Source organism: Ursus arctos, unplaced genomic scaffold (genome assembly GCF_023065955.2).
Source record: "Ursus arctos isolate Adak ecotype North America unplaced genomic scaffold, UrsArc2.0 scaffold_31, whole genome shotgun sequence".
In the NCBI taxonomy this organism is placed as follows: domain Eukaryota; kingdom Metazoa; phylum Chordata; class Mammalia; order Carnivora; family Ursidae; genus Ursus; species Ursus arctos.
The window spans coordinates 19,079,332-19,093,193 of record NW_026622997.1 but is presented as its reverse complement, the minus strand read 5'-3'; the positions used below and the strand labels follow the sequence as shown (position 1 = coordinate 19,093,193).

The following is a 13,862-nucleotide window of genomic DNA, read 5'->3' as shown; positions in this document are numbered from 1 at the left end:
CGCTGGTCCCCCAGGCGGGGGAGGGCTGTGACGGCCGAACCCCACCACTCTCCAAACAGAGTCGGGCCTGTCAGTGCGCACACGGCCTCGCAGCCAACACTGCAAGGACACGGCAGCGGTGTGAAGCTCTGAAATGGGGGGATGCAGGCCCGGGCCCACCGAGGGCTCTGTGGGCCAGAGCCCAGCGAGCCCGGGACCTGGCCCAGCCGGCTCGGCACCCGGGAGAGCAACACCGAGAGGGCCGTGTCGGGCAGGCCTCACAGGCGGATGGGGGCCCGGGGCAAGGCCAAGGGTGGGGGACAGCATGCTGAGGAGCTGGCAGGGGTGGCGAGGGGGAGAGAAGGCTGAAGATGCAGGCAGAACTTCACTGACAGGAGAATCTGGACCCTCACTGGGGAGTCATCATCGGTGTCCCAAGAGGGCCTACTAGGAACAGCCTGCCGGAGTGGTCCGACCAGGCCACAGGCCCACGAAAACCGCGACCTCCAGTAAAAATCAAAGCAGGGTGACAGTCGGGAGGCTCACGTCAGCAGTCACAGCCCCCGCACGATCAGCTCCAAACCTGCACCTTCCCACCGCCCCCCACCCCCCGGCCCTCAGCACTGCTGTTTATGGGGAAATCCTGCACTTGGAGGCCAAATCCTGTTCAGTGCCGAGTACAGGGGGGTGCCATCCCCACGTTCACGTTTCTATAAACGTTTACATTATTTCAGTGCCAACGTATCCACACCATAAAGTTCTCTGATCATATCCCGGCCTCCTCTTAACTCCCCACCAGTGGGGTGTTTCCAGGGATTAGTCTTCCAAAGGCCTACGGAGTCTGACACTTCCCCACCTCTCACTCATGGTCGGCCTGTGAGGGCGGATGCACCAACACACCATCTCGCTCCTCGCCCTCTAGGACAAGGCGGGTCAGGTCGCAGGCTTGGGTGGGTCCCCGTGCACCCCAGGCCAGGCCTGGCACAGAAGTTTGTCCATGGGGGACAACAGGCTGAGCGTGGCCTCCATGCACCCTGTCCCCGGCCTCCAGCCCACTCGGGCTCCCTGCCCTGGCAGCTGCTCACAACCTCCCCATGGGACGCTGAGGACCCCCTTCCTCAGCAGGGCAGCCCCCATGGGGGTCCCTCACTCCCAGCAGGCCTCAACACAAAGCACGCTTGTGGGCATGTGGCCTGAGAGCAGGGAAACCGTTATGACAAGGCTATGGACCCACGTCTATGGGCTCCTCGGAGGGAGGACGTTAGTGGTGACTTTATTTCAATAGAGGAGAGCTACTCACCCCATTAGCACAGTAAATGCAGTTAGTGGGGGACGGATGTGTGCTGCTAGCCTGTCAGACAAGACAGCGGATTATCTGCAGTCATTTCCCACCTGGAGGCTCACAGGTGGGCACCGGCAGGGGAAACCTGTGCCTCTCCCACAGTAGCCGCCGCCACTCCACCCCCGGACACCTACTCCCTGCAGCGCACTAGATCGGAGACACCAGCTGCACAGGTGCTGAAACTAGCCTGACACAAGGCCCGAGAGGGATGGGTTCACACTGGGCGGGGGGTACAGCCAGCACAACTGGTCCCCTTCCCCGGACTCCCCTAACTGTTCTCACCCCTAACATGACACCAAGTCCTAAGAACCACCACCAACAAATACTGTCCTTGAAGCAAAAACAAGGGTAAGCAGAGAGCTGACAGAAGGAACAGAAATGGCCGCTAAGCACATGAGAAGATGCTCGACCCGCTCGTGACCCGAACACTTCAAACCCCCTACACCCGGCCACCTGGAGCGCTCCCAATGCAGGTAAGAAATCCTATGACTGGTTGCGAGCAGCGGACCGACCCACAGAGGCAAGCTCCCCGGGGCTGTCAGCTGCCGGGGGGGGCGCGCACATCAGGAAGGTTCCGGAATCTTTGTCCCCCCGCCACCCAAGTGCCCCAGGGCGGACGTACTCACCAAATGCAGTCAGCACCAGTGTGTAAGTAGTCAATATAGGGAAGGTGGTTTTGGTCTCGAGACCAGCATGAGGTAGAAAAGACCATGCCGATGTTCAGCCAGGGAATTGTCACTCCTGCAGAGGGAGAAACGCGCATCACAGAGCAGAGCGCCAGGGTCCCAGAGTCAGGGCAATGGGAAATCCCCGTCCTCTCCCCACACGGGGAGGGAAGGAAAAAAGGGTTCAAATTCTGACGCCACCAGCGAGAAAAAGGTACTTGTGCTCCTTCCTGCTTGCTGAAGCCGAGAAGGCAGACGCGGTGACAAAACGTTATTAACAAACATCTCAGGGGCGCCTGGGTGGCTCAGTCGTTAACAGTCTGCCTTCAGCTCAGGTCGTGATCCTGGGGTCCTGGGATCGAGCCCCGCATTGGGCTCCCTGCTCAGTGGGGAGCCTGCTTCTCACCCAGCTCGGGCGCGCGTGTGCTCCCTCTCTAATAAATAAAATCTTAAAGACCTCTGAATCTGTGAGTTAAGTTGGGAAGCAAGATGCCCCAAGGAGCAGGACCACGACGACTGTTGTCAGTTAACCACCAGCCACGTGCCGTGGCCCTGCTGAACCTCAGGACAGGGACAGCAGACGGGCCAACCCGGACTCCAGCGTGCGCCAGACGAGGAAGCACAAAGCCCCACCGCTTGCCAAGGCCCTCGGTACCCACGCGGCCCCGCCAGTGTGTGGAGGGCCCTGGGCCACACCCCCAGGACACCTGCTGTCCCTACTCTCCGCAATCAATCACTTCCGAGCCTGCACCTGCCCTACAGGGTCAGGACATCAGCTCTGAAAATACAATTTCAAGATGAAAAGCTGCCCAGCTTCTAGGTTCTATCATGTGGTTCACTTTTCCACATCTTTAGTGACTTCAACGATCCTATCCCTCTCTTTTTCTAAAGACCAAAGTTTCCAACATACATGCTTTCTACATGGTAACCTGTCCTGCCTGGGCACGTGGCATGGAGCCCGCTCTGCAAGCCGCCAGAGGCAGACGCCTCAGGACCCTAGAGACAACAGCCATATCCAGGCGCCTGGGGGCGCAGTCGCTGAAGCGTCCGACTCTTGGTTTCCACTCAGGTCACGATCTCAGGGTCATGGGATCGAGCCCCATGTCAGGCCGCATGCTAGGCTGGAAGTCTGCTTGGGGTTTTCTCTCTCCCTCTGCCCCTCCCAACCCCACTCTTCCTCTTAAAAATAACAAAGACAGTGGCCACGCCAGGCTTACCAGGCACAGCACCGAGGTGACGCAGGATGGACCCTGTGTTATTAGGGAGGACGGTGAGGTTCCATCCATGCCTGCAGAGGAAAAGCAGAGGGACATCACAGACTGGCAGGGAAGGACACCACCTGGTCCCCAAAATGCAGACGAGCGTGTCCCCCATTACCTTGAAAACGGTTCTGACTTCCCCACCGGGAACCCGCTGCCGTGCGTGTTGGTGTCTACCTTGCCGCAGTGCACGGCCACGTGGCAGTCCTTCTCTTCCACTAACCTCCAGTACTCTTGCTGCGGGGAGAGGAGAGGCCCAGTGAGCAGCCCTGCGGTGCACACGCCACAGGGACGCCCCTGTGCCACGGAGCGCCCTGCCACATGACGGCCACCGAAAACCTCCGGCAGAGCTCAGAGGACAGCAAGGGTCGGATGCCATCTGGGGCCAGCCCCGCAGAACGGAGGGAGGGCTCGAGCGCTTCCGTACGCCAAGTTCATAGCAGCTAAGTGGGAGCAGGCAGGGTGCACGGGTGGATAAAAGCCACACGAAAGACAACTCAGCCTTCAAAGTGAAGGACAGTCTCACACAGGCCACGACCACGGATGAACCTTGAAGGCATCACGCTGAGTGAAATGAGCCACTTGCAGAAGGATAAATGCTGTAGGACTCCATGTACATGGAGACACTCAGCATTGTCAGAGTCAGAAAAAGTGCTGGTGGCTGGGGACCAGGGGCCGGGGGTTAGTGTTCAATGGGGACAGACATTCAGTCTGGGAAGATGAAAAATTCTGGAGACAGATGGTGGTGACAGCCACGTACCAATGTGAATGCGCTAATGCCACTCAACCGGATGCTTGGAAAGAGCGAAGATGGTTTCCTCGTGTGTATTTTAAGTCATTTATAGGAGAGGTGGGGGAAAGCAATCGCAGGAGGGAAGAAAGTCGTCCCCACATCCTCAGACTGACGAACACCATCTCCAGGTCCGGCATCTCGACAGACGCACACCTCACCCCCTCACTCCCAGCACCAGGGATCCTGGCCTCTCTGTGGGGCCGTTGGACCGGGCTGCAGGCTAGAATCGCCAGCAGTGAAGACGACATCCGGCCGGGCTGTGAACCAGGCCAATGAGATCAGGCAGGCTGGGGGGATGTCACACCGCCAGCATTAAGAGCCTACCGGGTGACAGTAACGAGTCCTATCCAGAGAGCCCGGAACGAGTTCTGCTAACAGGTCAGAGGAGCTCAGTCTCCCTTCGGCAACTCCCCCAACCCAGAAGCACTTTGTCATTTTGTTTTCAGTTTTCATTCTGGAAGCCGAGCACCACCTTCCCTAATCTCAGCAAAGCCCGGGTAGCTGGAACCTCACCTAGAGGAGGAGCCGGAGCCAACAAGCACCAGACGTCACCATGTACAGTTCGGCTCGAAGACGTGCCACCAGCTCCACAACACGCATAATTTCTAGAAAGGGGGGACCGGCCTGGAGGGGCCAAAGGCCCTGAAAACAAATCCCACACCGTTACGTGTCTGGGCTCCTTAAGCAGGTCTCCTTGAAGGAGGGGATGGGCCCTGCCGCCAGGCGCACAGACCGACGCCAACCTCCGGCAGATGGGGGACGACGTGCAGAAGAAGGGGACCCACCACTGAGTTGACAACCACCAGCCAAGAGGAAGGCCCAGTCCTCTTCGTAGGACGCAGAAGCCACACAGCCTCAGGCTGGAGGTCTGGACTTCAGCAGACCTTCCCCTCGGGATCAGATACCACACAAGCGCTGAACCCCGAAGACAATGGAGGATGTTCATAGAGGACTACTCCTGAGGAGACCACAGTGAGCTGTGTGCCCTTCGTCCACACGCAGTAGCAAAGCCTGTACCCTTGGAGGCTCCCACAGGGACCTGTGCTGGACAGCAGGGGCCTCTCTCTCCAGCTCCACTGTTCACCCTGAAGAGCCCAGCCCTAGCTTCGGACGTCTCTCCCACAGACGCCCGTGAGTGCTCCAGAAGCAATGGTGACAGCCACACGTGTCCCAGAACCAGGGCCCAGTGCACGTTGCGGCCAACGGGACGTGGCTTTGGTGGGGCCAAAGCTGGGGGACAGGCTGGGGGGGGGGGGGTCAAGCCATGGTGTGGTGTTCAAAGGTGGTGCCCAGGGTAGAGCTGGGGCGGCCTGTGCTAATCGGCGGAGACCTAAGGCTTAAGAGAAGGGTGACACTTGGGGCCAAACCGGGACACCAAGTTCCCCTAACTGGGAAGCGCGAGCAGCGGGGTGGCCGCTCCCGTCCTGGGCTTCCACGGGGTGCTGAGGCATGGCTCCCCACGGCCACAGTGTGGGGACCGGCATCCGGCTCTGACCTGGCCTGTCCGGGGACTGTCCTCAAGCCCCAGCCCAGGAAGCGGGGACCCTCGTGGTCAGCACAGGCGTATCCAGAGAGGTGGCATAAGCTGTGCTCGACGACAGGAAGACACGGTCTGAACCCTGACCAGCCGCAGAAGCCCAGCGTCCTTCACGGTCTGAACCCTGACCAGCCGCAGAAGCCCAGTGTCCTTCCCCCGACAGGCCCAAGCGCTGGGCAGGGCCCACCTCCGTCAGCAGCTGGACGCATGCAAGGACCCGGCGGGGCCCCAGCCAGGGGAGGTCAACAGATCCGGTCCCTGTCCTGCCGCAGCGACTCACCCAGAAACTCCCCCTAATTGGTCTGGGCACAGAAGTGCTCCCTGTCTTTCCAACCTCACACGAACTCAAAGAACAGAGCTGGCAGAAGCACAAAAATGGCAATCGGCCAATCCCATTAGACAAAAAATAGAGGAGAAAACGCACAACTGTGGTTTCCAGGGATTCCAAACATTCTCTTGCATAACAGACACACCGAGGACGGGGTGAGAGCGGCCACCGGGCAGGGGACGCGCCTGGAGCTCACCCCGGACTCCGCGGCCGAGTCAGGGGGAAGCCGGGGAGGCGCGCCCCCTTCCATACACGTCGTCAGCCCCCGGACGAGGGCATAGTTAGCTGCAGCTTGCCTGCCCCTGACAGCGACCCCGACGATGGCCCTCGGACCCCTGTCCATCAGGCAGCGGGAGGCCTGGGGCCAGTGTGGCGCCACCCCCGCTCACCTCGATTTCAGCTGGTGCGGGCTCCTTGCTGAAGCACATGTTCATGATATTTCTTGCTGTTCGATAAAAAGTCGTTAAAGAAACAGACCTTCCCTGAAAAGAAAACAAAGACGAGAGTAAAGCATAAGAAACGTCGCCGAGCCCCCACCCCACACGAGGCCGCACCGAGTCCCGGCGCCTCCCCACAACCATGGGCCGCTTTGCATCCCGAGCGGACATGAGCAGAGAAGGCAGGCAAGTCAGTGCTGACCAAAGGGGACAGAGGACCCGCCGCCCTCGCTGCACCTCCAGCAGCAGACGGAGCCCTGCGCCGGCGGGAATGGGGGCTATGCACCCGGGGGCCTCGGACAGGCGCCCACATGACACACGGAAGGAGCACACTTCGCTTTATGAGGAAGCAGGTACAACGTGGGAAGGAGGCAGAATGCCTCGGTTTACCCCACGTGAGGGGCAGGAGAAGGCGTTGGGGGCAGGGGACAGACTGACGGCATCCAGATGGGCTGGGGATTCAGGCTGGACCAGGGATGGGGGAGGCCCTGGAAGAAACGTTGGGCACCCTCCACACCTCAAGGATCCCTGTGAAAGCAGTCAGGGCAGCAGCCTCTCCTCATGGAGGAGAGACGGCAGAAACGCTCTGGTGGTTCACAGAGGCCACGTGCTGCCCCCACATACGGCGTGGGAACGCTCCCAGTGCCCCCGGGCACCCAGCACCCTGCCCTCCGCCCAGGAACACGCACGGGATGTGCTCACTGCCGTCTTGGTCTGCGAATCCCACCTCAGATCCCGTGCTCGCTGGCCGCAGAGGGGTCACAGAGGTGCTCCCGGAGCACCTACTGTGTACCAGGCCTAGTTCTGGGGGCTGGAGATGGAGCAGTGCTCGAGCGGACAAGGTCTCTGGCCCACGGGACACGGCCCTTGGGAAGTGGTGAGGGCCGGGAGGAAGCAGGGAGCGCAGAGGGGCAGGAATGGCAGGAGAGCATGGCTTCTACCAGAGGTGGTCGGGGAAGGTTCCCCTCTCGAGGGGACACTGCAGCACCCCCGCAGAAGTAACAGGTTTAGAATGGGTGCCAGAGCCTTCTTGCCTTTGGAAGGACAGTCAAATCCATCAGCACAGAAGTTTTGGCATCTGCTCTGCTTTCCAGCACTGAACGTGACTGCATGGGCTTCTAACTAAAGCAAGTCCTTCCCTGCGATTCCAAGGTCCTCCAGACATGCTGCTCCTTACAAGCTAAGAACCTACCTACCAGGAGGGGTGTGATTTTGCATCATCTAAAAAGCAGAGCGCCTGTAATTCGAGAGGACGACACCTGGCTCGCAAGGGTCAGCACCCACAGGGCCTGAAGGCTGCCAGAACCACGAGCTCCCCTCCCAGTGGGTGCGGGTATGCACGCAGCTGCTGACATCACCGTGGCCACCAGGCTGCCACCACAGGCACATGCCATCAGATGCTAGTGATGAACCCTAAACTTATCAATGACGGCATGTTTCCAGAAAAACTCGCCTCATTCTCGTAGAACTGTCTTTCTTAAATAAAAAGTAACAGAAGTGAAAAATATATTTCATTTCCCAAGTTGGCCACTCAGAGTCACTGACTTTACGAGTGGCTTCAACTGAGACAGCTTCTCAAGCACACATCCAGAAACACCCAAAAAGTGCTCCTAAATTTATTCCATGCACCTTCTTTCCCTTATCATAAAATATTTAAGTATAAAGAGAGGCTGCTGCAGCCACTCCCCACCCCTCCAGGCAACGAGAATGGGGAACCACAGCAGAGGAAACGGAGTCCTGCTGGGTCTAACAGGAGAGAAAGTTCAGTGGAGGCAAGCAGGTTTATCTAAAGAAATAAAGTAGAGGAGAAAAGAAGCGTGGCCGGAAGCAGCCAGAACAGTGACCTCCTGTGTGCCCAGAACCACGGACGAGTCAGCCTTCCCAGGCTTCACGCAGGAACGGGGCATCGGAAGCCCAGGGCAACGCCAGCCCAGGGCAACGCCACCAGGCAAGGACAGCCCAGCGCCGCCTGCAGGCGGTGACAGGGGCCTGGGCAGTGCAGGGGGGTGACGAGGTCAACCCAAGGCAGGCTGTCAGCGCAGCAGAAAGCCACCACTCCGTATGCCGCTGCCAGGCTCAGGGCAGGCATGGCTTGCTGGGCGAGGGTCTTCACGGAGGACCCTTCCCTCCCAGTAAGTCCACGCCGGGGTCGCTGGGGCGATTCAGCAGAGACTCTAGTGAGGGTCACAGCTGGGCCACGTGTCCCGCTCACCATGGCGAACAGGCTGCCACATGGAGAGTCACGGGGCCTCTGCCTGCCTCTGGGAGGAGGGGGCTTCTCAGGACAGCAGACACTGCACTGCAATCTGGGAGCTCCTGTCTGCTGGGCTCCCGCCATCCCCCCCAGAGACTCACTGGGGAGGCCCGTGCTCATTGCTTCGTCAGAATGGACCAGACAGAACCAGGAGCTGGCAGCCTGCTCAGAATCCAGGCAAGGAGGCAAAGGAAGCAAGGGCTCCAAGCCTGGAGGGTCTGGCCGGACTGGGCAGCTACCACCACCAGGACGGGCTGGGGTGCTCGGAGGGGCAAGCTACTGCATCCCCAGCACCAGGGCGCACACAGCTCATCTCACGCAAAGGCAATTGGGGGCCAGGAGCCGGCAAGCAGCTCACCTGCGGTCCCGGCTGGCAGGGGGCAGAGCTGGCAGGCTACCCTCGCCACCACCAGACACCTGGGCCTGCATCCTGCCCCGTGGCACCCCTGCAGCCAGCGCACGCTGCTCTCCAGTCCAGGCAGCGGCCCCCAGAGCCGGTGGCCTGGTGCTTCAGGACTGCAAAGCCCCGCCCAGCCGCCAGCTCCCCCCTACCCTGCCTGGGGCCCCACCTTGTATATGCACTTGTGGAAGTCACTGAGGACGCCTTTGTCCTCCTCCTCCTCTCGCGCCACTTCCTTTTCCTGAGCAAAGAGTCGCCGCCGGCCCGTCTTGAGCTGGGCCTGGCCCACCTCTTTGAGCTTGCTGCGGAAGCCGTTCCTGTGGGCCACGCCGTTGATGAGCCCGTTCTTGGGCTCGAAGCGGGGCAGGGGGTGGAACCTGTTGTAGTCGTGCTCCGTGTGGCCCTCGAGGGGCCCCTTCCGCTTCTCCAGGATCTCCTTCTCCATCAGCACCTCCTTCTCCAGCCGCCGGTGCTCCTCGGGGGACAGGGAGTCGTAGGAGAGCAGGTACTGGCAGTAGGCTTCCTGGAGCTTGGCCAGCCGGTCCTGGGCAGTTTTGGGGATGCGCAGCATGTCTGCTAGTTTGTTCCATTTTTTGAGGTCAGTCACTTGCTGCATGCCGCCCATCTCGTTAATTAGCCGGAAAAAGCAGGCCAGGTCGAGCTCACAGCCTCCTGGGACGGTGAGGGGACAAAGCACACTGGCAGTCAGTGAAAAGGACCATGCACGAAACCTTCGTCCACCTGGCAAGTCCAGGGATGCCCGCTATGCGCCATGGACGCCACTAGGCTCCAGGGTCAGAGCGGAGAACGGAATCCCTCCTGGCCCTCAGGGAGCTTAGTCTACAGGGACAGACCAGGATAGCCTGGGGCGCCGTGGAGGTAACGACAGCCGGCGGAGGGGTTGGGTTGGGATGCTCGGGGAAGGTGCCCCTGGGGAGTTATGTGTAAGCAGAGGCCTGAAGAGAAGGGGAGCGGGCCTTGCAGATCTTGGGGAGGAGCATCCCAGGGGCCTCCCAGCAGGGGCAGCATGGATGCTGCAGCCCCCCCACACACACACCCCAGGAAGTGGGTGTGACCAGCTAAGGAGCAAGGGCTCATCCCTCCGGACGGAGGCAGGGCCTGGGCTGTGCTGCCCCAAGGCACCTGCGCCCATCCCAGCATCACCCACAACAGCTGTGAGGTCAGACAAGTGCACATGTGCCATCTGTCCCCATCCCCTGCACGCATACACACACACACACACACACACACACACACACACACACACACACACACTGGTTTTCAATCCCAGTGGATCTCCAGGGCCAGAGGCAGGATCTGAGAGGACACAGAGCAGTCTGTCTGTCCCTCCACTCTCTTGTCGTCCGTGCACACCAAGAGACTGCTTACCTCAGAAGCTAGTGTTCACTACACCCCTTGATCGCATCACAGAACCATACACACGCACGTCCAAACCGAATATTTTTGCATGCTCACAGAGGGACTGTCTACGCAGGGCCTGGAAGACAGCCTCCCTCTAGACAGTAAAGGAAGAACAAAATCTTCCAGAATAACCATCCACTGGCTATTAGGAGGTAAATACCTAACAAAATTGCTAGGTGAGAAAAGTAAAAATTAAGTTTTAGGTCTTTGGAAGGTAGGGAAAGATTTCTATCCAAAGGAAAAGGGGCCGAGCTCTTGTGGACCCTGACGGCTTCCTGAGAACAGCAGCCCAGCGCAGGGCGGGCCGGGCATCACTGGACCCCCAGAGGGGGGAGGGGGGTGGATGGGGGAACAGGCCCCCCAGCGAGATGGGGGACAGGAGTGCGGCAGCCTGGATGTCCAGGAGCTCTGCCTGGTGAGAGGCTGGACTCATCAGAGAAAGCTCGCCCTGCCCTTGGCCAGGAGAGGCCAGAGGCCGAGCTGCCCTCACTCGCTTCAGGTCTCCAGCTCCAACTTGGGAAAGCGGAGGCTGGCGGGACGGAGCGCACTCGCGGACGCGGCCGGGGAAGCCAGCCGCCCCAGCCGGCCCCCGCGGCTCACGTCACAGATGGACTAGAAAGGAGGCAAGCCAGCACTTTCGTATCTTTCGCTCTTGTAGATCATTAGAATCCAGAAGCACCTGAAAATGCACACACTGCTTGGAAATTTCGTGGGCTCCTCACCGGCTCCCATCGGCCCCTTCACAGAGCCGCCCGGCTGCCAAGGGGCAAAGCGCCTCCCGCACCCCCTGCTCCCCGAGGGGCTGGGAGCAGACGCAGGAGGAGTACCTGCACTGGCACATTCTGCAACGTGGCTTCAAAACCGTGAAGCCCCGCACTCTGTGGGGAGGCCTCTACAGGAACGGGCTGGCCCATCACCCCTTCTACAGATGGCGACAGACAAGGCTCTACGCTTGGGGACAGCGGCAAAGAGTGCACACACACAACGGGGACACATCCACTTGGCCCCAGGGGCTACGGGAAGGATGCGAGCAAGAACCTACCCTGAACCAACCGTTACCAGCTGTCATTATGACATCACCCGATTACCTCACCTGTCGCCCGAAGACCCACGGTCCCCCAGCAGGATGGGTGGAGGGACTCAGACCTCTCACCGTGGCCTGGGGCGCCTGGTGCTGCTCTGAACACAGCGAGGGCACAACCCGCACCAAACGCTCACGCCTGCTCAGCCCGTACCCACAGCCCCGTAGCGTCAGCTGACAACGTGCCGTCCCTGAGCGCAGACCCCAAACCGAGGATTTTTTCAAATTAAGTGATTCCCACTCAGGCGTTAGCCGTGGCAGGCACCTGCTGAGAGAATAATGAGACCTCCATCTTGCAGGGAGCCCGAGCTTCCTGCCAACTCCTGACACTGGGACGGCTGAAATGGCTCCTCTTCTCCCTGCCCCTGCAAACTCAGGACCTCCGAAATGGAGGCAGCAATATGCCCCATTTCACCGGGCTGGAGCTGAACCGGGGAGGCTGTGCGTGACCTTACCCGCTGTCCCCAAAGGAACCCCGCACTCTGCAGACAGAGTGAGTGAATCCTCGAGGAGCAAGCTGCAGCAGGGGAGGAGGAAGAGGGACACTGGGGGCCCGGGAGGACCTGTACGTGGGCTCTGCCTGTGGCCGGGGCCCCCATATCTGCAAGGATGCTCACTCACACAGGGGAGCTCCCCGAGGTGAGCTGTACCATGGTCCCCACTCTCAAGGGAAATTTAAACCCATCTCCTGATCTGTGGTCACTGAAAGGACCCCACTGGTCACCAGAGAAAGTGACAGGCAAGGAAAAACAAGGAGGAGAGAGAGAGAAAGTGGGCTGGCCTGCATCACCCACATATTCAAGTGTTCAAGCTCCACCTCCCAGCACCTCGGGAGGGAACTGTATTGGAAATAGGGTCTTTAAAGAGGTGATGAAGGTAAAATGAAGTGTCCTAGACATCCCCCCCCGCCCTGGGGGGACAGCACCTAACCCACAATATGACTGAAGTCCTTATGACATGAGGATACGCGTACGAGGGAAGCCCACGAGCACACAGAGCAGAGACGGGCATCTACAGGCCAAAGCCGACAGGCTTCCAGAGAAACCACCCTGCCCGGGGCAGGCTCCTCCCCATCTTAGCCCCGGTTGGGGGGGGTGGCTGGAGGAAAGGGGCGCCGGGGAGGGCGGGGGGCCTCACCTATGAGCGGGAGCTCGTCCATGGTGATGCCCTGAGATCTGAGGTGCTTCTTGATGCAGGCCAGCCGCTGCACGTTGGGGCCCCAGCGCCGGCCCAGCTTGTGGATGTGCTGAATCTGCGTCACGAACCGCATCTCGTCGTTGAGCTTGCACTCGGGCCGCCAGTCCGGAGGGGGGATCACCCTGCACATGCCGTACTTCTCCACCTGAGCGCGGACCGACTCGATGTAGACGAGCGGGTCGTGGAACTCCTTGGCGGACGGCCTGAGCACGGGGATCTCGTCCATGGCCGCCCAGCCGGCCCGGCCGCCCGCCTTGTCGGGCTTGGCCGCCGCCTCGTGCGGCTTGTGCAAGGGCTCCGTTTGCGAGGTAGAACGATTTTCACAGGAGGCGCCGTCCGTCTTGCCGTGTGCTTGTCTGCCTGGCGCGCTCTTGCCGGCCGTGGCCCGCTTCGGCCGGTTCCTTTCCAGGCTGCGCTCGGGCACTTCCTTCTTCACGTGCCCGTGCAGCAGAGCCTTGTCCGCGGGGGCGGGCGACGCAGGGGCCGCCGCCGCCTTTCTGCCGGGGGCTTCGGCAGAGCCAGCCGTCCCTTTCATCCTCTTGGGCGGGGACTGCGGCTTCTCGGCCTGCTGTGCCTCTTCCAGTCTCCTCTTGGAGTTCCGCAGCCCCTCCCTCAGCTGCCGCCCCCCCACCTCCTTAGTGCATGACTTTGGGTTCAACCTGCCACTGACCTTGAGGCCATTGACGGCGTGCCCGGTGGACTTGGACGCCCCCCCGAGGGATAGCACCTGTTTGCGGGTTTTTGCATTGCTACTTTCAGTTTTCCCTGAGATTGTGTGGTTGACAGCGGAACTGGGCTTGTGGTGATTGGGTTTGGTTTCCTTGACCAGTTCTCTCTTGGCTTTGGTGTATGTGACAGTCCCCTTCGTCACCGTTGCAGTGTACTTCACAGTTTTGGACGGTGAAGGTCTGACTTCGCGCATCTTTTTGGCACTGGTTGCACTTGTACCCAGAGATGACATTCGAGTGACTCCATTTACCTTCGAAACCTGGGAGGCGGCAGGAGAAGCAGAGGGAGGGACAAGAGAAGCAGAATTAGTACCTTCCGAGAGGGCGACCTCTCCCCGCGGGGAACCCTGCAGAGCCGGCCGCCGGCTCTCACGCAGAGGCACGCCGCAGACACGGCCGTGGACTCAAGTCCGAGACACTGGCTTTCGGGATCTTTGGAC

The 13,862-nt window shown here is 60.3% G+C and overlaps 1 protein-coding gene across 5 annotated transcripts in view; it reads right to left on the bottom strand.

Moving 5' to 3' along the window:
- The window catches only part of JARID2 (jumonji and AT-rich interaction domain containing 2), a 252,350-nt gene that overhangs the window by 10,629 nt on the left and 227,859 nt on the right, over window positions 1-13,862 (bottom strand). For all 5 annotated transcript variants that reach the window (XM_026511523.4, XM_026511526.4, XM_026511528.4 and 2 more), the window contains 6 exons: window positions 12,635-13,682; window positions 9,164-9,666; window positions 6,293-6,385; window positions 3,364-3,482; window positions 3,204-3,274; window positions 1,948-2,062 (listed from right to left, as the gene is read on the bottom strand). In XM_026511523.4, the coding sequence (XP_026367308.2) occupies window positions 1,948-2,062; window positions 3,204-3,274; window positions 3,364-3,482; window positions 6,293-6,385; window positions 9,164-9,666; window positions 12,635-13,682 (1,949 nt within the window). The remainder of the gene's footprint in view (window positions 1-1,947; window positions 2,063-3,203; window positions 3,275-3,363; window positions 3,483-6,292; window positions 6,386-9,163; window positions 9,667-12,634; window positions 13,683-13,862) is intronic.